The sequence below is a fragment of the Oryctolagus cuniculus genome, chromosome 14 (genome assembly GCF_964237555.1).
Source record: "Oryctolagus cuniculus chromosome 14, mOryCun1.1, whole genome shotgun sequence".
Lineage (NCBI taxonomy): Eukaryota > Metazoa > Chordata > Mammalia > Lagomorpha > Leporidae > Oryctolagus > Oryctolagus cuniculus.
This window is the reverse complement of record NC_091445.1, coordinates 25,563,265-25,586,749: the sequence shown is the minus strand read 5'-3', so window position 1 is coordinate 25,586,749 and position 23,485 is coordinate 25,563,265. Positions and strand designations below refer to the sequence as shown.

At 35.4% G+C, this 23,485-nt stretch overlaps 1 protein-coding gene across 29 annotated transcripts in view; it reads right to left on the bottom strand.

Moving 5' to 3' along the window:
- The window catches only part of PPIP5K2 (diphosphoinositol pentakisphosphate kinase 2), an 85,301-nt gene that overhangs the window by 60,444 nt on the left and 1,372 nt on the right, over window positions 1-23,485 (bottom strand). For all 29 annotated transcript variants that reach the window (XM_070056499.1, XM_051853945.2, XM_070056488.1 and 26 more), the window contains exons 2-9: window positions 16,107-16,483; window positions 12,908-13,103; window positions 9,422-9,512; window positions 7,986-8,071; window positions 6,786-6,940; window positions 4,488-4,589; window positions 2,680-2,841; window positions 1,184-1,305 (exon numbers count right to left, since the gene is read on the bottom strand). In XM_070056499.1, the coding sequence (XP_069912600.1) occupies window positions 1,184-1,305; window positions 2,680-2,841; window positions 4,488-4,589; window positions 6,786-6,940; window positions 7,986-8,071; window positions 9,422-9,512; window positions 12,908-13,103; window positions 16,107-16,241 (1,049 nt within the window). In that variant the 5' untranslated portion in view covers window positions 16,242-16,483. The remainder of the gene's footprint in view (window positions 1-1,183; window positions 1,306-2,679; window positions 2,842-4,487; window positions 4,590-6,785; window positions 6,941-7,985; window positions 8,072-9,421; window positions 9,513-12,907; window positions 13,104-16,106; window positions 16,484-23,485) is intronic.

The following is a 23,485-nucleotide window of genomic DNA, read 5'->3' as shown; positions in this document are numbered from 1 at the left end:
AGGTATAAAGAAAACAGGCTGTTGGGTAGGCCATGGTGGTACACAAGGTTAACCTGTTGCTGGCAATGCTGGAATCTCATAGTTGATTGCCAGTTCAAGTCCCAGCTGCTCCGCTTCCAATGCAGCTCCCTGCTAATGTGCCTAGGAAGGCAGTAGAAAATATCCCAAGGGTGGGTCCCAGACATCCACATGGGAGACCATGATGGAATTATAGGTTCCTGGCTTTGGCCTGGCCTAGCCCAGGCATTGCAGTCAATTGGGGAGTGAACCAATGTATGGAAGATTTTTCCCTCTCTCCTCCTCTGTCATTCTGCCTTTCCAATAAAATAAATCTTTAAAGAAAACAGGCCTAAGAATATAAAAGTGGCATTTATATATGTAATAATTTCTTTTACATTCACTTGACAATCCTATATCTTCAAGTAACACACGCTTGCAGAAACAATGTCATGCCAAAGAATCCTGAATTCCAAATATTTCCATAGCCTAGTTACTTGTTTAATGAATGCTAATTTTCTACCATTAAATAGGAGAATGAAACCTCCTATAACAAATAGATAATAATAAATAACAAAGAGATCAAATCTAACTATAACTATAGAGCAAAACATTGAAGGATATCAATAGTCATGTTACAGCATCTCTAAATCTACAAAGTTAAAATATCTATAAGCCTTCATCTATAACTGATCATAACTCAATGTAACAGGTCTGTGATAACCTGAAGTGTAATACAGGGTCCGGCACAGTATTCGGGGATGTCACCTTAGGAACAGTGATTTTCATTACTCTACGATGCTTACAGGACTTTCATCACTTAATGTTAAAAATCATGTGATTTCTTGGGGCCGGCGCTGTGGTGCAGTGGGTTAACACCCTGGCCTGAAGCACCGGCATCCCATATGGGTGCTGATTCGAGACTCGGCTGCTCCAATTCCGATCCAGCATTCTGCTATTGCCTGGGAATGCAGTAGAAGATGGCCCAATGTGCACCCATGTGGGAGACCCGACAGAAGCTCCTGGCTCCTGGCTTCAGATCGGCGCAGCTCCAGCTGGTGCGGCTAATTGGGGAATGAACCAGCGGATGACTTTCAAATAAATAAATAAATGTATAAAAATGTGATTTCTTAATAACTAGAATGCCAAGTTAAAGAGAAGAAAAACAAATTTTAAAAATTCTTACCCAAGTATTTTTGCACAATCATCATAATACTTCATGGAATTTTTCACAAAACTGAAGCCATTGACATCACAGACATAGGACTGTCCATTGGCCCGTAACAAATCAAAGCCACAAACTGTTTGCTATTTAAAATAAATAACAAACTTTAAAGTTTTTCATTTAAATCATTATGATTCATGCTTTTCCACTTTAATTAGAATATATCAAATTCTAATATGCCTGAAAATGTATTATTATTGCATGCTGATCTACTTCACAGTAAGTAGGAAATGAAAGACATTATGAATTCATAACTTGACTACTCTGAAGACATACATGCTATGATTATTTAAGCTCTTTATCTTGATGTAAATATAAAATAACACATAAGAGATGAGAAAGGACAAAAAATTATATCACAAAGTTTTTCAATTAACATTTAAATAAAAAACAAAAGCAAACTACTTAAAGGCTCTAATTAATAAATTTTACACTAGTAGAAATTTTATCACTGTAGTCCCCCTAATAAAAGGAAAATTTTTAAAGACATATCTCAGAGGAAGTTTCCAATTATCCCTGTAAATCTTTTATGTGCTGACAACCACATGTTTATAACTACCTGTAACAAATTTGCTTTATTTGGGGGAAGAAAATGGTTGAAAGGTATAAATTTCCTGATCTGTTGCTAACAACTTTCTGATCTTTACATTTTATGCTCAAATCATCATGCATTAGGATAACATGATTCCGAGTCGCAGTTTTTGGAATCCTGGCATAGTAAAACATTTCATAGAAATTTATTAAAACATATTTACAGGCTAACATGCCTTCCATGAAAGAGATTCAAATTATTTTTAGAATATAAATTATTTTTTACTTATAACCAGTAATTCTAGTATATTCTGGCCTTTCAATTTTAGATCCAAGGCAAAATTTCATAAAAATAAAATGTGTCCTTTATCGAATGCAAGCTGTACTATTTCCATTTAAATTTTTGCTAAAAGTACTTAGATAAAAACCTAGGAACACAGATTGAGTAAATTAGTTAAATAGTCAGAAGCAAAAAGTTTTACAAAATGTCTTTATATTGCTTTCATGAACATATTTTATCATATTAATCCAAAGGATTGACTGCCAGGGCTTAGAACACTGAGGTGACAAAAAATGTTATCAATTTTGTGAAAATAAACTTTTAACCAGTTTTGAATGATGTGTTAGACAATACCCCTAAACACTGGTGAGTTGATTTATTCTCTATTTCTGACAAAACTTCCTTTTATAGAATGTGTACAGAAAGAACAGATTGGCACTATAAGAATACAACATGTTAGCAATACAAAACTCCCTCAAAAAAAAAAAAAAAAAAAAAAAAAAAAAAGCACACGAACTGTTCAGACATCCTAAGTACTTTCTCAGCTTATTTCTCCAATCATCAGCCCAAATATGATCTTTTCCTCAAAAAAGAAAATAAAAATTCTTTTTTCACAAAAGTCTGCAGGGCTCATATAACAACTTACCTTAAAAGCAAGACAGACTTTCCAAGCAATTAATTTCTCTCGGGCGTTGAGAATGACAGGGTATCTGACTTCTTTTCCTTCACTATCTCTTTCCACCTTGCCGTCAAGCGCCGGAGATTTCCGAGCTTCAGCATGCGCATAATCTGGACCCACTGTATAAACCTTTCACAAGTGTTAAAGATACGTCTGTGTGTGCATGTATATTTAAATGCAGGAATCAAATTCAAAGGAAAAATAATCAAAAAAATACTTCAGATTCCAGACTACTGGAGAGACAGATCAATCTTCCTGTTTTACATGCCAATATTTTCAATAAAATGATAAAAAGTTATATGTCAAAACCAGCAAACAGTTTCATTCTGTATAGAAAACTACTATATTGAGCATTAAGAGAGAAAATCAAGAAACATAGTGAAGTTTCATTCTCTAAGAAAATGATTCTACTAAGCTTTCAGAGAGAATACCAAGAAGCATATGCTGTGATCGCTCTCAAATTGTTTTAGTTTAACAAAGGAGAGATACAAAGATTACAGAAGGAAAACACTGTCAAAAAACAGATTTAAAAGAGCAAAAGGCATGAATCCGAATGCAGACAAGAGAAGGAAAGGCATTATGAACAGAGGTAACAAACCCAAAGCACAGAGGCATGACACACAGTGAGATATTCAGGTTAGGGTAAGCTATCTGATATAGTTTATATACTGTAACAAATGAAACCTCTAACAGCAGACTATGAAATAGCTTGCATGCCAGGCTTATGAATTTGGCTATTATCCTATGACCAATGAGAATCGAGCAGAGAATTTTTAAGGATATGTTCATGATTATATTTATACTTTAAGAAGAATTCCATTAGACAAAGACTAGCTGATGTAGAGCTATTAACGCCTTATTTGTCACTAACTGAAATCAGATTTTATCATATTATAGTTGGCACAGATCTCAAAACATCAACACTAATCACTGCTCATAAACTGTGATGACTACGTCTATGCAAACATTCCAAAGTCCAGGTTGAGTGTCCCTAATCTGAGCATTCAAAATGCTCCGAAATCCGAAATTTTTGAGCAGCAACCTGACTCTCAAAGTTTCAAATTTCATGGTATTTTGATTTTTGGTTTCTCAGATTAGAGATGCTTAATCTGTGTCAAAATATTTACAATCCAACTTTGTGATATACTATTATGTACGTTTCTTTAAAAGGACATTAAAAAATAGTAAAATATCAAGGATAAGTCTGTCACCACAAGGTCCACAGGCTTCTGACTGCCAAACTGTTCATGGCAGAAACAGAACAAAAACACCTGATCAGAAAGAGATCCATAAGAGAGGTTAAATAGCTAAAGCATTACCACCGAAATAACTCAAAATAGAAAATTAAAATCTACATATTCCCTGGTTCAATTTATAATTTTTCAAAAAAAATCAATATGCATTCAGAAGAAACCACACTTCAGATTTTGAATTTTGATCTTTTCCTCAGCCAGCAATATGTTACAAGGTACTCTCTTATGATGTTGGACAGCACCAGTCCCAAGTCCCAGTCAGCCACACATGATCACAACAGTTAACAACTAACATACAGTATACTGTACTGCTAAGCTAAGTATACTATACTAACATATAGTATACTGTACTGCTAAGCTATAACATTTGACCCATAGGTGTACTAAATGCATTTTCAATGCACAATAGATGTATTGGCACAAAATGCCATAGTTACAAGGATCATGTGCACTTTAATCAATACTACCTTAATATCAGTATTACCTAAAAACAAAATTAAAATGTTCTTTAATCAAGCTTACCTTAACATCTGTACCATCTGTGGGCATAAACTCTTCGTATATATATGAACCTGTTTTTCGTACATTGCTTTCTGGGGAATAAACACTACTTCTACTGCCAATCTGAAAATAAAAGATGTTCATTGATATAAAAAACAAATTATTTCTCATTTTTATAATATAATATTTATTTCTCATCTATTTCTACCTTAAGAGTTTTCAAATAAAATTTTCTTAAGCCACAAATATTTAACAATACTTAATACCAAATGTGGCCCTATTATTACCCTCTGTTGTCTCTGTAACTTACTTATAAGTTAAAGAGCATAAAAATATAAATACTAAAATCATGCTTCTAAGATTCATCCAAGTTGCTGTATGTAATTCAAAGTTTGTTCACTTTAACTACCATTGAATTTTTTTTTAACTATATAAATACATCAGAATATATCCATTCTTCTATCAATGTATTCTTAGGTTGTTTTTCAACTTTTGGCTATTTTAACAATGACAGATTCAATTCCTTGCAAGTGTCACCATGGCAAATGTGTGAAGAGTGTTTCTTAGATACATACTAATAGTGGAATTGCTAGGGGATAGAATATGTTCACACTCAACTTATAAAGATAATACCAAAATTTTTATATACTGCTTTAACAATTTAGTTTTATCAACATCCTACTGTTCTTCATCCTTTTCTGTATTCGTAACTGTTAAATTCTTCAATATTTGTCACTCTAATGGCTATTAAAATATTACTTCATTGTGTTCTTAATTTTTTATCTCCAGAATTTTGATACATTGCTAAATTATGTTGCTAAGAGGCTACACTAATTTGCATTTTTGCCAAAAATATTTGGGCTTATGTTTGTTTTCCTACTATTCTCAATGTTTTATAATGTTTGCTAATCCATATATTTTAGACTGATAAGCACTTTATTTTATAACAAGTGCAAATAAGCATATTTTCATGTATGTACAATTTATTAGTGTTGTTTTTTCTGTGATCCCTTTAAATATTTTTTAAAAAGATTTATTTTATTTGAAAGGCAGAGTTACAGAAAAAGATTGATCTTCCATCTGCTGGTTCACTGTCCAGATTGCTACAAAAACCAGGGCTGGGTCTGGTCAAAGCCGGGAGTTTCTTCCAGGTCTCCTGTGTGGGTGCAGTAGCTTAAGCACTTGGGCCAATTTCCACTGCCTTCCCAGGTACATTAGCAGGAAGCCAGATTGGAACTGTAGCAGCTGGGACTTGAACTGGTGCCACTATGGGATGCCGGCATCATAGGTAACAGCTTAACCACAACACAATGCCAAAACACCAGCTCTGCTATTTTTCTTTTAAAAAAAATATTTTTTATTTATTCTGAAGGCAGAGCAACAGACTTACACATAAACACACACAGAAGTTATTTTCCATCAGGTGGTTTACTCCCCAAATGCCCCCAACAGCCAGGGCTGTGCCAAGTGGAAGCCAGAAGCCTAGCATTCCATTCAAGCCTACCACATGGGTGGCAGAAACTCAGGTACTTGATCCATCATCTGCCACCTTTTGCAAGATGTAGGAAGCTGGATCAGAAGCAGATTATCTAGGACTTGAAGTAGGCACTCTAATATGGGATGTGGGTGTCTTAAGTGGAGGTTAAACCTGCTGAACCACAATGCCCTTGACTAGTTTCTGGGCCATTTTTCTAAAAGATTGATGACCTTACCTAAATTTCTAGGTTGACAGAAATACAAATGAGAGGTAGAAGAAAATATTCATATTCTAGAGGTAGGAATTTTGCTAAAAATTAAATAGCTAAGGTGGAGTATGTGTTTAGCACAGCAGTTAAGTTGTGGCTTGGGGTAACTGCATCCTATATTATCAGAGTGCCTGGTTTGAATCTTGGGTCCTCCACTTGTGATCCAGCTTCCAGATAGCACACATCCTGGGAAGGTACAGGTTATGGCTCAAGTACTTGGGATTGAGTTCTGGGAACCTAGGTTCAGGGAGGCTCAACCCTGGCTGTTGTAGGCATTTGGAACGAGAACCAGCAGATGGAAGATCTCTCTCTGCCTTTCTTTCTCTCTGCCTTTCAAGTAAAATCAAAATTAAATAATTAACAACAAAAAAAAAAACCACAAAGTTTTGCTTTTCTAAAAACGTTTGCTATTAGTCTTACAAATTTACCTCCATGTGATACATTTTCAAGAGTCCAATATTGAATCATAGTTTTACTAAATACTTGGTTACTTCTAATAAAACTGACATTACTTTTAATGAAATGCACACAATATATGAAGAACAGCAATGACAGGAAGGCTACAGAGGCTTACCTTCCTAAAGAGTCTTTGACTTCCTCCACCAGCAGATGTGGGGTAATAAATGTAAACGTTGTGATCTTCTGCACTGACCGGCTTTTCCACAAAAGGCTTTTGGAAAACCTCCCCGTTTACTTCTACGTGATCTTCTCCTTCAATCAGGCTGCACTCTAGACATCCAACAGCAAGGAAAGTTACTACTGCTTTACATCATCCAGATATCAAGTCATTATTGTTGAGAACTTTTTTTTTTTCCAAGAAGAGAGACCACAAAGAAAAGCAAGCTTGGACAATGTACAAATGTGATTTTAATTAAACATATGTATGTGAACAATACATAGAAACATTTAATGACATAACAATATAAAGGACTATAGTTGTTTGTCAAAATCTTATGGACTTGCCATTTCACACTGCCACATCACAGAACCCAAACTTAGATATGAAACAATGCCATGAGGAAAAACTGAAAACCCCAGAATGCCACTGTGTTCTGTGAATATGGGTCCCAGGGAACATGAAATTACTTAAGTTAGAAAGCTAACCCATACACACAGTAAGCAAGCAATCTAGTCAGGGAATTAATTTTCACAACTATACAAATGAGAAAATTTCCCAGTTTCAGATAATAAATGCCGTGACTAGTTTTTCCAAAAATGTTGCTTTAAGGTACAATCAGTCATCAAAACTCCCCAAAATACTAAACACTAACAGAATATTAACTCTTAAGACAAGCATTTATCTTGCTCTGTACAATAAGCTATGTATTACGGACACACTATTTTGTATGATCAGAAAAAATGAGTAAAGGGTACTATGAAATATTAATAAGAGGCAGTATTTTAATATTCCTAATCATCAGATATTCAGTGTGACACTGAAGCAAGAAGTCACTAATACATAACTCATTCATCACAGATAAATCACTTGTTTGGCCCTAATCAGTACTTTACTAAGCATGTAATTTCAAAATCTTTCGATTCTTAGAGATATGTCAAATACAGACCAAAGAAAAGTAGCATCGAGGACTCCTAAACTGTCAGTTAGCCTTTTATCTCAGTCTCATTTTAATCAAATACAAAGCTTGTTTATTTAATAATTAAAAAAACTGAATACCATGAATTCCTTAAATTCTTCCCACTTAATCACTGAAAGAAAATGCTCACAGCATGTTGAGAGACAAAAGGCAGCTTGCTTAAAATTTCCTACTCTTACCTTTGGGATTATTTGGGTCACGGTTCAAAATTGCATAACGAGGAAGTAAAATACCTTCAGCTTGAAGAATACTATATACTTCTCTCCTGAAGAAAAAGTAAATTATCCTTATTATTTTATTGCTTTTTCACAATGATTTTATTACTGTACTTTTCCTAAAGCACATTACTTTTGTTGTACTTCTAAAAAGGTTGTGTATATTAAGCTTTTCAAAAAAATGTCATTTTAAATATTAAAAAATATATTCTAAAGAAACATTCGGCAATGAAAACTTTTTGTGGCATAATAAAATACTAGTTTTTAAAACTGAGAATGTAAATACATAAAAAGAAATGGTTAAATGATGTTGATACATCACAATGACAGAATAGAATTCAACTATTAAAAACTATTTGTATAAATGACAGTGACCTGAGTAAATGCTCATAGTATACTAACAGAAAGGTGACTCTAACTTTGTTAAATATGAGTGTATGTATGAGTGGTTAATATAGTGGCAGGATTAACAGCTTTCTTCATGCTATTATTTTGCAAACTTCTTAAATGAAGATGCATATATTATAACAGACATAAATATTCATTAATATGTAAATCTAGGAAAATGCTTTAAATTTTTAGATTTTTTAATGTTACTCCCTAAAATACAAGAAAAAAATAGAAAAGAAAAACTATAGGGTTTTTCTAAAGTATTTTTAGATGCACATACATAATTTCATATTGTAATGGTAAGTAAAAAGAAGCTGCTGAAATAATACAAATAGCTATCAATGTGAAAAATTAAATGAAATACACTCATATTTTATAATTTCTTTTAGAAATCCATGATTTTGGCTTGTTGAATGAATACTAACATATATAGTGGAATATATTTCAAATTGAGTACACTATATTATTAAAAAATAATCTAATTATGATGGATAAAGTCCTAAATTCATTCTAAGTCATATCATGGATGAACTGTTCATAATTTTCAATGGTTCAGTAGGCTTTAGAAATTAAACAAATATGGCATATATCCTTATCCAAATATTGAGGAACTACCTGTGACTTTGGGTTAATTAATTCATCTTCATGTTTCTCAACTTTCTTCATCTATAAAGTTAAGTAATATGCAGACACCTATTTCTGAGTATGCCTATACTTCAAAAAGTTTATTTTGGTACAAAAATTTGTGAAATCTATTCATATGAAGACATTCCAAAACATTCATAGAAAATTATATTATGAAAATACTGTGCATAAAGTTTGTAATTGTTTTGCATCAAAATAAGCTCATCTTTTAATTCATTTTTTCCAAAAACATTCTGATGTACCCTCCTATTATTTTCAAACTATAATGAATTAACTTATGTGAAAACACCTGATTTAATGTCAGCATACAGTAGGTACTAAATATTAACTTTTCTTCACTTAATTCAGTCAACTTTGTCACTCACCTATCTTGTATAAGATACTGCATATTCAAGTCATTGATTACAAATGGATTCCTGAGTTTTGCATAGGCAACTGCTTTGTCCAGTGGAAATCCTAAGAACACATATTATTAACACACTCTGTACAATATCAAGGTAAGTTGACATCTATAGCTTTATCAACCTGAATTGATGCCACCTTTTATAAAAGAATAATTTCATTATGCATAAGAATTATCATTCATAAATGGTATGGGATACTATATAAATAAACACTGACTTCACTTATACTATTAAATCTATTTCCTAATTTCACTGATAAGGCACAGTGAGCCAGGGGCTATACAAGTATAACCACACTTATAGCACTGACATGTGAATCAATGCCTGACTATTCAGCCACCTACCATGGGGTTTGATTACCTATAAGATTATAGAAATAAATCTTTATATAAATAAGTGTATCAGAATTATGTGATTTTAAAAGCCTAATTTATATATAACTCTTCTTCATTTCATATTTTCAAGTCTATATATACATATATACATATAAATCAGCTAACATTCAAAGAACTTATGTACTTTTAAAAATAGCAGCAAAAGCAAAAATTACTTGACATGCAATAGATATATTCAAAATATAAAATATTTTACTGCCAGGCCAATGTTAAGACAACAGAAATGAACTCTCCAAAATTTCCAAGCTTTGGTATAATTACTAACGTAATGAAAACAAATCCAATGGTAGATGTAAAAAGAGGCCTAAAATTTTTAAAGAATTTTACTCTCTATATGGACAGTAAAAGCCTCAAATTTTATCCATCAATACTCATTAAGGGAAGCAGTAAACTACAGCAGTCATTAGAATCAATGTTCAAAACCTGATTCCATCTTTCACTAGCTGTATGACCTTGGGCAAATTTATTTAACATCCCTGCAAGCCTCCAATTCTTCTATAAATGAGTTTAATAATCAACCTTACCTAGTATGGATTTTGAACAATTAAATGAGTGTATATAAAGCACTTAGTATGGTACTTGGCATAATAAGTGCTCAGTATATGTTACCTATTATTATTCCTTAAGTGAAAATATTTTAATGAACATGTTATCCTTAATTGAAAATTTTAATGACTATCTGTGGACAAGATAAAAAAAATCAGCAGGTATGTACAACTTTAGGACTTAACTACAGATATTTAAGTATATCTTTGAAGACACTATATTTTGTAGTATTACCAGAATAGTTAGGAGAAGAAAGTATTTGAGGATATTAAAGTTTAAAAAACAAAATTTTTAGGGGATGGCGCTGTGGCATAGAGTGTAAATCTGACACCTGTAACACTGGTACCCCATATGAGCACTGGTTTGAGTTCCAGCTGCTCCACTTCGAATCCAGCTCCCGGCTAATGGCTTGGAAAAAGTAGCGGAGGATGGCACAAGTGTTTGGGTCCCTGCCACCTACATGGGAGACCCAGAAGGAGCTCCAGGTTCCTGGCTTCAGCCTGGCCCAACCCTGGCCATTGTGACTATCTGGAGAGTGAATCAGCAAATGGAAGATCTCTGTCTCTTTCTCTCTCTCTCTAACTCTGACTTTCAAATAAATTAAAAAAAAAAAAAAAAAAATTGGGGGGTGGCCAGCACTGTGGTGCAGCGAGTTAAAGCCCCAGCCTGTAGTGCTGACATCCTATATGGACACCAGTTCGTGTCCCGGCTGCTCCTCTTCCAATCTAACTTTCTGCTATGGCCTGGGAAAGCAGTAGAAGATGGCCCAACTCCTTGGGCCCCTGCACCCATGTGGGAGACCTGGAGGAAGCCCCTGGCTCCTGGCTTCGGATCAGCTCAGCTCTGACCATTGCGGTCATTTGGGGAGAGAACTAGCGGAATAGAAGACCTCTCTTTCTGGCTCTACTTCTCTCTGTAACTTCTGTTTTTCAAAATAAATAAAATAATTATTTAAAAAATATTTTTAAAGCTATGATAAGTTAAACAAGATTTATTCTTAAATCCACCCTTAGTTGTAAATATTTAAATAGCAATACTCTATACCAAGAATCAACTGGCCACAAATTACAAACCCTTCAAGTTTTATAAAGACTCTCAGAATTCATTATTTGTACAATGTCTATGATTTACAGCCTCCTAAAAAGAATCAGCATACAGAAAATACCTATACAGTTAATTCCCCGGTTTTGTTGCTGTTTAAGGGGAGTTTTCCTTACCAAGGGACAGTACATGGGATATTTCCTTAGAAACAGCAGCTAGTTTTCAGGGGCTTATATGATAAGGAAACATATAACAGTAAGGAAAGAACACTTCACTCTCAAGGAGAAGCAAGTTTTAAGGTCCTCTGAAACACAGGGCCTCAGGAAAGATCTGTGGCTCTCAATGGAATGATGGAATTCAATTTAGGATTTGGAAGCCCAAAAAGTGTGAACCATGACCCATCTTCTTCCTGCTGAAGTGAGACTTTAACTTAGTTCTGGATTATCTTTGGTAACAAGTGCAGTAAACACGGATACATTTATAACTAAGTCTATGTTTTAAATTATATTTCTCTGGTGCAGTACGTTAATTCTCTGCCTGCAGCACTGGCATCCTATATGGGCGCCGGTTCTAGCCCTGGCTGCCCTTCTCTTCCAATCCAGCTCTCTGCTATGGCCTGGGAAAGCAGTAGAAGATGGCCCAAGTGCTTGGGCCCCTGCACCCACATGGGAGACCAGGAAGAAGCACCTGACTCCTGGTTTTGGATCGGCGTAGCTCCAGCTGTTGCGGCCATCTAGGGAGTGAACCAACAGAAAGAAGACCTTTCTCTCTGTCTCCTCCTCTGTCTGTAACTCTACCTCTCAAGTAAATAAATAAAATCTTTAAAAACAATTATATTTATCAATGGGAGATCACCCTAACATAAATTTTAGGTTATAAATTCAGTTATACATGTAATAATTTTGATTAGCATACTTAACTGATATCCTAATACAGTAAAATACAGCAAGTAAGGCCTAAAATTTCAAATATTAAATTCTTAAGAAATACAGTGTGAATATGCATATGAAAAACAAATTGTTTTCTGTATGGCAAAAACACAAGGGCTTAAAATAATTCAATAATTTATCTTAATAAATTTAGAGATACAAAGTAACACAGAGTTTCAGACCTTATTTTAAATAAATTCACTCAAATATTTAGCTATTAGTTAAATATGACTTCATATTTCCAAACATGCCACAGTAAAAATGAGATTATTGAAGAATTACATGGAGGGAAGAAAATCTCTTTATATAATTGTGAAAAGAGTTAAATGTAAAATTACAGACACTGACACTAAACATTTTTTAAGAAATACACACAGAAGAAAAAGACTGGAAATAAATATGTCAAAATGTTAGCATCAACTATCTGTGTGAGAATAGGTTTCATTTTATTTTTCTTTTATCAAACATTAAGTAATACAAATGAGCTTTACACTCAGAAAGGAAAAAGGGATTCCCTCCCCGCCCTTCTTTAATACCTTTAGAGTGGAAAGAAATAAGACAATCACATAAAGGCCAGTTTTCCACTGGTTCATTCAAAATAACTTCCTCTTCAAATACTACTACTGTGATATATTTAAATAAGGAGATCCGTTCAAGAATTTCCTTCATTGGTTTGGATTTGGATTTCTTTGCCATGGAACATATTCCAACCACAATCTGCCTTTCTGGTGGCTAAAATAGAAACAAAGCAAAATATAATATTAACCTAGTTGAACTCCAAAGTTTAATCATTTTAATTTTTTTCCCAGAAGTACATGATATGTGAGATTAATCAGTAAAAGTGGCATATTAACCTACTAATAAAATTTTTTAAAATCACATAATTGTTATAATATATAATACATAAAACAGTTTCTTTAAAGGTCTTGAAAAAATTTAATGAGAACATTTTCAAAACATTGTTACTATTTTCAATCAAATTTAAAACTTAAATATTCCTTCTTTTACTGCATCTAGTATATGGTAACCCTTTGCTCATACCAGAAAATAGCAGTAAGGGCACAAATTCTAAATAAGTCAAAGGGTCAATGGGAGTGAGAAATTCTCTTGCCTAAAATAAGGTGTGATTGTGACTACAAAGCTATGCAGTCCTTAACCATTTTTTCCCTTTTTACATTGAGCTTGAATACTAGTTGGTTACTAACAACAAGTTGGAAGCAAATTTAGTGAAAGCCATATAGCTAAGTATTTTGAGTATCTTCATACTCAAAATTCCTTTGTAATGGTGTTACTGATATCTGGCAATACTGGACAGAATATAGCAAACAATTTATGAATAGCTCATGGATTCCTAACAACACTCAAGAGTCATTCTGCAGACTCTACATTCAGATGCATATGGAATAGAAATACATGTTACGGTATGGAGATAGCCCCAAGGAAGAAGTGTTCAAGTCTGGCCTGGAGAAAAGGAGAGTGGAAAATGTGAAAGACACAGAATCTGGACAGAGCTTTGAAGAATTAAGATTTAAAAGGCACCCCAAGTAAGGACATTGCAGAGAGGTTTCATTAACTATACAAAGCTGTGTCTAGTTTTTTCAATTAATCTCTCTTCCATATTTTATATATTTCACATGACATCATAGTCTGGGCTAAAACACAGTTTACTAGACTTTCTCTTATTCTAATTTAAAATAAAACTGGATAACATCATAGTTAAACTGCTCTTTATTCCTAGAAGTACACTTCTGCACTGCCTCTTTTAACTTGCAGTTTACAGTTCAAATCAGTATTGAATTTCATTATAAGTCCCAACTTTCCTGAGATTTGCTGTCTTTTCCTCTTCTATTCATCTACTTTTAGTTTCCTTATTTTTTCCTGATGAAAAGCCTTCATATAGCTCATTCTAATATTCTTTAAGTAGATTATCCAGAAAACAGAAATATTCAATTTTTCATGCTGCCTTTAAAAAAAAAAACTAATACATTGTTTTTATTTATTATAGATCTATTTAATAAATATTTCCTCATTGGCTAAGATGAACAGGAAAAATTTTATATTTAAAAGGTATAAATATATGTACATTCTTAAGACAACATTGCAAAATTTTCCTATGAAGTTAAATCTTAGAAGCATGAACATTATTTTTTAAACAGATTGAGTTATTTTGTAAAATTTAATGTCCAATAAGATTGAAGTTCATATTTTTGAGATCTTAAGAACAGTAGAGTGATTTGAAATAAATCACTCTATAAAGCTAAAGGCCAAACAAACCACATCAAATACCTCTAAGTGACAACTGTACATCATGGATGAAAGCTCAGTTTATCTGGCACCAATATTCCAAGAACTACAGTAAGTCCAGAAGATTAGATATGTAGAATGTACCTGTCTGTGGAAGTACTTTGAGCCAACAGGAAACACAGCAATAATAGGGTACATTGTGATAAATGGAATAGAGACAGTCCTAAGGAAGAAGTGTTCAAGTCTGGCATGGGGAAAAGGCAAGGAGAGTAGAAAGAGTGAAAGACATGAAACGCAAGCATTCACAAAGTACCTCAAATAAGGAGATTTCCAAGAGGTGAAGGGATTACATACAAGAGCAAACAAACATAATACAGTATGGAATAAATACGTAGAAATAAAAATTTTAGTGTCACTAAAACATCAGACACAGGAAGGATATGAGACACATGGTGACAGACAGGAGATAAAAATATGAGTATGTAATAAAAATGAATTTGATTTCCCAGTGAAGCTCACAGTGTTGAGCTAAACTCCAGAAAAGGCATAAGAGTTGTAGAAATCATAGAAGCTCTGCTTTTATATTTTACATGCAGGATTTTCAGGTAAGACATTAAATGAAGAAAAGCTTTTGCTGGTAAGAGAAGCTTGACAATCATAAATTTTTCAAGGGTAAGGCAGGGTAGATGCTCTGCATTGAAGGGTTCAAATGAGTGACAGTCCAATTTGAAAAACAAGAAAAGCAAAAAACATGTTTAAAGTACGTATTTTAAGTCAGTTTTCAGAAGAAAGAAATCTTTACTTGTAAACAAATAAATAATGAGTATGAAAAATGTTTGGTTAATTATAACTATAGCAACTTGAACAAATACATCATAAAATCTAGTATGGATATAGGATTAAGTTAGAGAACAAGACGTACACGTACACACACACACACACACACACACACCCTAGAAGTAGTCTTTCATTGTAGCTACTCAGTTTGCAGACTTCTGAATAGTTAACAAATAGGGATATTTTCAGGTAATCAGCACTTGCATGGACAACATGATAATCAACTTAGTTAAGCTATCCTACTTTTTTTAGAACCTTTAAAATTATTTCCATCTTAAAAAAATAATTTCTTTCTAAATCTTTATCTTGATGTAGTTGGAATGTGTTTGTACACAGAAGAAACTATTTTGACCTACAGCCTGGATTACTGTTTCTCTTATCCACCTATTTTTTTTTTTACCTAATCCTGAGTTATGATATGCCTATCATAGAAAGAAACTAAACTGGTCATCATTAAACAACTTAGAAGTGTATTTCTGGATTCACAGTAGATACAAGAAACAAAATCTACCTTTTCACCTAAAAAAAACTGTAACACATTTATATGTGAAAGAAGTCTTGATATAAGCTTACTGTATTAATTCACATTAGCAGTAATTAGTAAAAAGCCTATACCGGATGGGTCTTCTCTTATCAAAATAACAAACAACTTACAGATTCATCCTCCTCCTCCTCCTCTTCATCTGCATGGTGGAAGAAATGTCGGTAATTTCCAGGGTTTATTTCTGTATCTTCAGGCCCAACAAAGAATCTGGGGGTTTCACTCATCTTTATTTCATTTGGTTGCATATAACTTAATCTATATTAAAACTCCTTAGAAATAATTAGTATCAGAATAAAACATTCCCCCTATTCTAGCAGACCCAGGAATCTGTTGCAGTTGTTTCTGCTTATACAAACACTTGAAATGGTGATGACAAACAGTTGGCAAGTGCTCTTTTGTCCTCAGATATCATTGCTTCATTGTTGATATCAAAGTTGTTGCTGCAGTTTGCTGTTATGCCCCTGAGTTGATACAGCACACTTTTTGCCTTAAAAAAAAAAAATGAAAAAATTGAGAATACTTAAAAAATTCACATAAAAAGAATTTTCAATGACATAACATCAATACTAATAACTTGACATACCCCAATAAATGTATTTTCTTCCATAAAATTAAGAAATTAGGACTCTACTATTTAGTAATCTCCATCATACCAATATGATAAACTAATATGAAACAAAAACTTGTACTTTAAATTCCTCCAGTCTGAAAATTTTTAGAAAACCAGGAAAAGTTATTCATATTATAACCAAATTATGTTAAAAACTAAAATGTCAGCACTTTCAAATAAGAAAAATCATTTTTAAAAATTCCAATATATGAACAGGAAATAAAATGTAGATTTAAAACCACTGAAAACCAAATATTAATCTGAAATGATATTAAACCAACTTGTAAAATTTCAGTTAATGCAGCCAGTAGAGGAGGCTAAGCAACTGTTTGCAATGCTGGCATCTCATTATAGGTTTGAATTCTGGTTGCTCCGCTCCTGCTAAGGTACTTAGGAAGACAGTGGGAACATGGCTAAAATTCTTGGGCCCATCACCCATGTGGGAGACAAGGACGGAGTTCCTGGCTCCTTGCTTCATCTTGGCCCAGACCTGGCTACTGGAGCCACTTGAGAGTGAACCAGAGGATGGAAAATTTCTCTTTGTCTCTCTCTGCTCTTTCAAACAAACAAACAAACAAAAAAAGTTCAGTTTGTAAACAGGTGTTTTTTAGGGAACATAGTCATTTTACATTCTGTTCTCACCCATAAATAACAAAAAAAGAGAGTGAAAACAATAGTTAATAGCAGCTCTTAAATTTATAGACGTCAAAAACTTCTTATTAAATCTAATAAAATCTACATTTACTCTTCCTAGAAGAGTACAGATACACTAAACTCTAATTTTATGTGATGAACTGATATTCCAACTTTTCCATATAATCAGACATCCATGAACATCAGTTCTAGAACTAGCACATACAGTGATACAATTACAAAATCTTCCTTCCCCAAATTGTTTACATGTAAATTAATTATCTACCAACATGGAACTACATATCAAATTTTTCATTTGATTACTGGTAATATAAGGAATGACTTGACTAAATATTCTGTTTTTTAAAAAGATTTATTTATTTGAGAGTCAGAGTTATTGAGAGAGAGAGAGAGAGAGAGAGAGACAGAGAGAGAAAGTAGTCTTCCATCTGCTGGGTTCACTCTCCAAATGGCTGCAAAGGCCAGAGCTGGGCTGATCCTAAGCCAGGAGCCAGGAGCTTCTTCATGGTCTCCTACATGGGTTCAGGGTCCTAGCACTTGGGCCATGTTCCACTGCCTTCCAAGGCCATTAGCAGACAGCTGGATCAGAAGTGGAGCAGCCAGGACTTGAACTGGCACCCATACAGGATGCCAGTGCTGCAGGCAGAGTTTAACCTTCTGCTTCCTTCCCAGGCATTTTACTAGGTAGCTGCACCAGAAATGGAGTGGTCCAGACTTGAACCAGTGCTCTAATATGGGGTGCATGCCTTATAAGTGGTGGATTAACCCTGCTGTGCCACAACACTGGCTCCACTTTGTATTACATTACATTCAAAAACATCTGCTGAAAAAGAGGAAAATAAAGTTTTCAATTGCTGTCAAATTTAATGGCAGTGGATAAGCAGATCATAGCTCTGCTTTGCACCAAATGACAAGAACATCTCTAGGTTCCTTTTTATTTTTTCTATTCTTTCCATCTAAATACAGTCCTGATATTTCAGTGTTGGACAGGGCATGTGATTTTTCCAAAATATTTTATTTGAGAAGTAGAGTTATAGACACAGAGGGAGAGAGAGGTCTTCCATCTGCTGGTTCACTCCCCAAATGGCTGCAAGGGCCAATCCAAAGGCAGGAACCTGGAGTTTCTTCCGGGTCTCCCACGAGGGTGCAGGGGCCCAAGCCCTTGGGCCATCTTCCATTGCTTTCCTAGGCCACAGCAGAGAACTGGATCAAAGACGAGCAGCCGAACCAGCACCCACATGATGTGCCAGCACCTCAGGCAGAGGCTTAGTCTACTATGCCACAGTGCCTGCCCCAGGGCATGTGCTTTGAAGTCAGGTGCACACACCTGTTTCAGTCCATCACTACCTAACTAGGGGCTTATCTTCGCTTGGCTGAGTTTCAGGTTTTTCATCTACAAAAAAGCAAATAGTAGGCCGGCGCTGTGGCTCAATAGGCTAATCCTCTGCCTTGCGGCGCCGGCACACCGGGTTCTACTCCCTGTTGGGGCGCCGGGTTCTGTCCCAGTTGCCCCTCTTCCAGGCCAGCTCTCTGCTATGGCCAGGGAGTGCAGTGGAGGATGGCCCAAGTGCTTGAGTCCTGCACCTGCATGGGAGACCAGGAGAAGCACCTGGCTCCTGCCTTTGGATCAGCACAGTGCGCTGGCCGCAGCGCGCCGGCCATGACGGCCATTGGAGGGTGAACCAATGGCAGATGAAGACCTTTCTCTCTGTCTCTCTCTCTCACTGTCCACTCTGCCTGTCAAAAAAAAAAAAAAAAAAAAAAAAAAAAGCAAATAGTAACAACCTGCAACTATGTAAAGACTAAGTGAGGTAGCACTAGAACTTGGCATTTTAAAATTGTCAATAAACCACTGTAGGGCAGAAAGTTAAGCCTCTGCCTGTGATCCTTGGGTCCCGTATAGGAGCACCATTTTCAGTCCTGGCTGTTGTGCTAATGATCCAGCTCCCTGTTAATGTTCCTGGAAAAGCAGTGGATGATGGTTCGAGTAACTGGGCCTCTGCCACCCACGTGGAAGACTCTCCAAAGAGTGAACCAGCAGATGGCAGATCTCTCTGCCACTCTACCTTTCAAGTAAATAAGGCTCCCTACTAATATAATATAGGAACTTCACATTTGTTGAAATAAACTTATTCAACAAATACTTTTCATTTATTACAGGAATTAATATTTTCTATTTTATAATTGGTATACTGGTATAAGCATACCAATAAAACAGATAATAGAAATATGGAACAATGTCATAAATGTCTCACTATCCAATTCAGAATGGTGATAATGGGATATCCAGCATATCAGTACATAATCATACAGGTATATACTTCTATATATGTATACTTATATGTATATGTATATGTATAGGTACACGTGTATGTAGTATATGCATACTTCATGAAATTATTTTACAATTGCATTTCCTCCTGGTTTTGGTGTTCTTATAATAGCAATCTTTTTTAGAGACAAAGCTGAAAATTAATTTTTAAAAACTTTTGAATTTTAAAGTATTCATTGAGGAAGGCCTGGAATGCATAATATGTTTTTAAGAAATCAGTCAACAATCCCATGAACCAGTGGCAGAACTAATGACTGTAGTTATTGGTTGCAGAATACTGTATATAATTTCCTACTAATCTTTCTAGTATATATTTTCCCACAATTTTGAGCTATTCTATACCCAAGGTACAACCATGAGTAATCAACTTTTGGAGGAAAAAACTATAAATATCATAATTTGTTTTTCAAAAATACATACATTATTGACTGATATGTCCCTTTTCTTCACTTCAGTTGTTTCAGAGTTTAATGCTGCTTGAAGTATACACACATACATTTCACATTTGATTATAAGCCTAGATCTGAAACTGTCATTTATTCATTTAGAGAAAGACAAGAGATAAGTGAACAAATAAATATGGTAGGAAGAACTATCTAATAAGGTGATATTTGGGCAGAAATTTAAGTTAAATGAGGGAGTCAGCCATGGAGTTGTACAATAAGAGCTATTCATGGAAGAAACCTAAAGACCTTGACACAGAAGCAGGGTTGGCATATTCTCCACATTCAAGGAACAGTCAGGAGGTTGAAGCAGAGCAGGCAAGCCAAGAAAAATTACAGAAAATGGGAAGCCTCAATACGAATTTTCATTTGTACTCAATGATTGGTGCATTTAAGGAATAGAAGGAGAGGTAGTAGAGATAGGTTACACAGATAGTTGTTTTGAAGGGTTTTGCTATAAGGGTAGGCAGAGGAATTGAGCCTGAGAACACAAGGCCAAGCAAGGCTTTCTTTTTCCTTTCTTTTATTTCATTTCAGTACATAGAGATACTTACAGATCTCCAGTGGTAAAGAGCAAGGAGCAAGGGGATAGAACATCTGGGCTTAAATCCACACACAAAGCCGTGTGACTTTGAACAAAGTTAACACCTCAGGGCCTCGACTTCCTCGTCAGTAAATTGTATCCATGTCATAGCTTGTTGTAAAAATTAAACATAATATTTCAAAAATGCTTGTGTCACAAGTATAGGTCATATTACATTCCAATTAAACCAGAAAATTTAAGAGTAGGGCTCAGGTATTTTTAAGGCTTACCAGGTGGTTCCAATTTGCAATGAAGTTTGAGGAAGGATGAGGGGAAGCACAGAACAATGGAAGCATATGGTAAGCAAAACATGTGTTCACTATTGTCATAACAGGAGAAAGCTCATGAGGCAGTATCTTTGTCTTCCTAGTGCTTGGCACATCCCAACTACCGGACAGATCTTCCTCCACAAAACTTTCCTTAATAGTTTTCAGGACTCAACTATTTTGACCTTTGGTCACCCCACAACTTTGTCATTACTTAACACTTTGTGTCTCTCCACAATATAAATTGTAAGAGAATGAACATTTATTCAACATTGTTACCTGGTACATACTTAGTGCATTTTTTTAGATTTATTTATTTATTTGAAAGTCAGAGTTACACAGAGAGAAGGAGAAACAGAGAGAGGGCTTCCATCTGCTGGTTCACTCCCCAACTGGCCACAACAGCCGGAGCTGCGCCAATCCAAAGCCAGGATCCAGGAGCTTCCTCTGGGTCTCCCACACGGGTGCAGGGGCCCAAGGACTGGGAAAACAGTGTAAGTACTTAATGTATTAATGCAGAGCTTCCCAACATGTCGCCTCCCCACAAATGAGCTATAGGCATGCCAAGAAATTGACTGGCTCAGCCTCCAGGACCACTCAAAGTCCCTGGGCAGTGATCCACCAGCAGCACTCTCCTCAACTTTCCCACTACTCTATACAACTACTATCCATCCCTACCTATGCTTCCACGTGAAAAAAATTGGGAAGCACTTAGTTACTACTTTGTGATGAAACCATCTCTCAGCCATTCTCCGGTAAGGGATCTTTTCCTTATTTTATAAATACATAAATGACCATCATTTAATTACAAATGAATACGTAAAGTTCCAAAGTTCAAGTAATTTGAGGGGCTGGCACATACACAGCAGGTTAAGCTGCAACCTGCAACACCAGTGTCCACTATCAAAGTGCCAGCTGGAATCCCAGCTACTCCACTTCCAATCTAGATTTCTGCTAATGTATCTGAGAAGGCAGCAAAAGATGGCCCAAGTACCTGGACCCTGCCACTTTTGTGGAGATACCAATGGGATTCCTGGCTCTTGGCCCACACATGCTGTTGCAGCCATTTGGAAAGTGAACCAGTGGAAGGAAGATCTTGCTCTCTTGCTGTCACTCTTCCTTTCAAATAAAATAAATAAATAAATCCTAAAAAACAAAAGCTTAAGTAACTTGACCCTTGGCCACACAATCCATAATGGCTACAAATGTAATTCAAACCTAGGTCTGTTTAAACCAAAGACCACTCTTTTAAACCAAAGACCATGGATGGGCCTCGCTCTGGCCATTGTGGCCATGTGGGGCACGCACCAGCAGATGGAAGACATCTTTTTCTCTCTCTCCTTTTCTTTCTCTCCCCCCCCCCACGCCCTGTCTGTAGCTCTACCTCTCAAACAAATAAATAAAATCATTATTTTAAAAGTGCCTACAGTTAAAGCAGTGCTTCTCAAACTTCAGTATGCATCAGAATCACTTAGAGAGCTTGTTAAAACTGTTAAGTGAAAAAGTCTGGGGGAAGGGAGGAGGACAGTATTTCACTTTGCCTAAAGTTCCAAGGTAATGGTGACGCTGATTGTCTTGGAATCCCACTTTGAGAACCACTACTCTGTTCTATGGCAAAACTAAATTTGAAGTCTTTTTCTGAAAGTTTTTAAGTCTGCGTCTTCACATAAGCTATTGACCTCTCCAACTATTACCTGTAAAATGGGATTATAAATTCGTACATTCTGAAGATTAAATGACAATGCGACGCAACCAGCACATGTTAAGCACTCAGTAAATGTTAGCTGTTCATATATTTTGTTAACTGCTGTTACTTAGATTTCTGACCTACATTTAACAGGCAAAGAGAAAACACAAACAACTGGATGTCTGTATTTATCTCCCACCTTGCGAAGCTACTTGCCACTGCTGCTCCTGGGGACTTCATTTCACCTTTTCAGTCTGTCTTGCTTGCTTCTCAAGACTATCATGACCACTGGCTGAGAAAAAGTCTTTTTCTCACCTTTACTCCTTCAAACAGCTATTTAATATCTTTTTGCTAGGATTGTATTTCCTTTTGCCTGGAGTTCATGGTTCTCCTTGGAAGTTCCCATTGCCCCTTAAACAACCAACTGAAAGATCCTGACAAAAAGGGCTTCCCCAGAACTACAATGCCTCTGCCAGACCCCAAGGATACATCAAAACCCTCTCTGGTCTTCTACTCTTCAGGGCATTTCAGATTTATCTTTGCAATTATCTGCTCTTCTCAGAGTTGTTTATCCTCCCCAAGTTTTTATTATGAAAAATTTCAAATATTCAGAAACGTTCAAAGAACAGTCACTAAATATCCATCCATCTGCAATTAGATTCAAAAATTACCAACATTTTGCCATACACACACAGACACACAAGTTCTAGGCACCAACAAACTTCATTTCTAAACATCTCCAAACAATAAGGACATCTTCTCGCATAAGCACGAGAGACCATTTCCACTTAAGAAAATTCATGCTTCTACGCCACTATCTACATGGGAGCTTTTGGAAAACAAAGAACTATATATTGTCAGTACTTAACCAGGTGCATGGCACTTATTTGGGTGATCTGTAAATGCTCCATCAT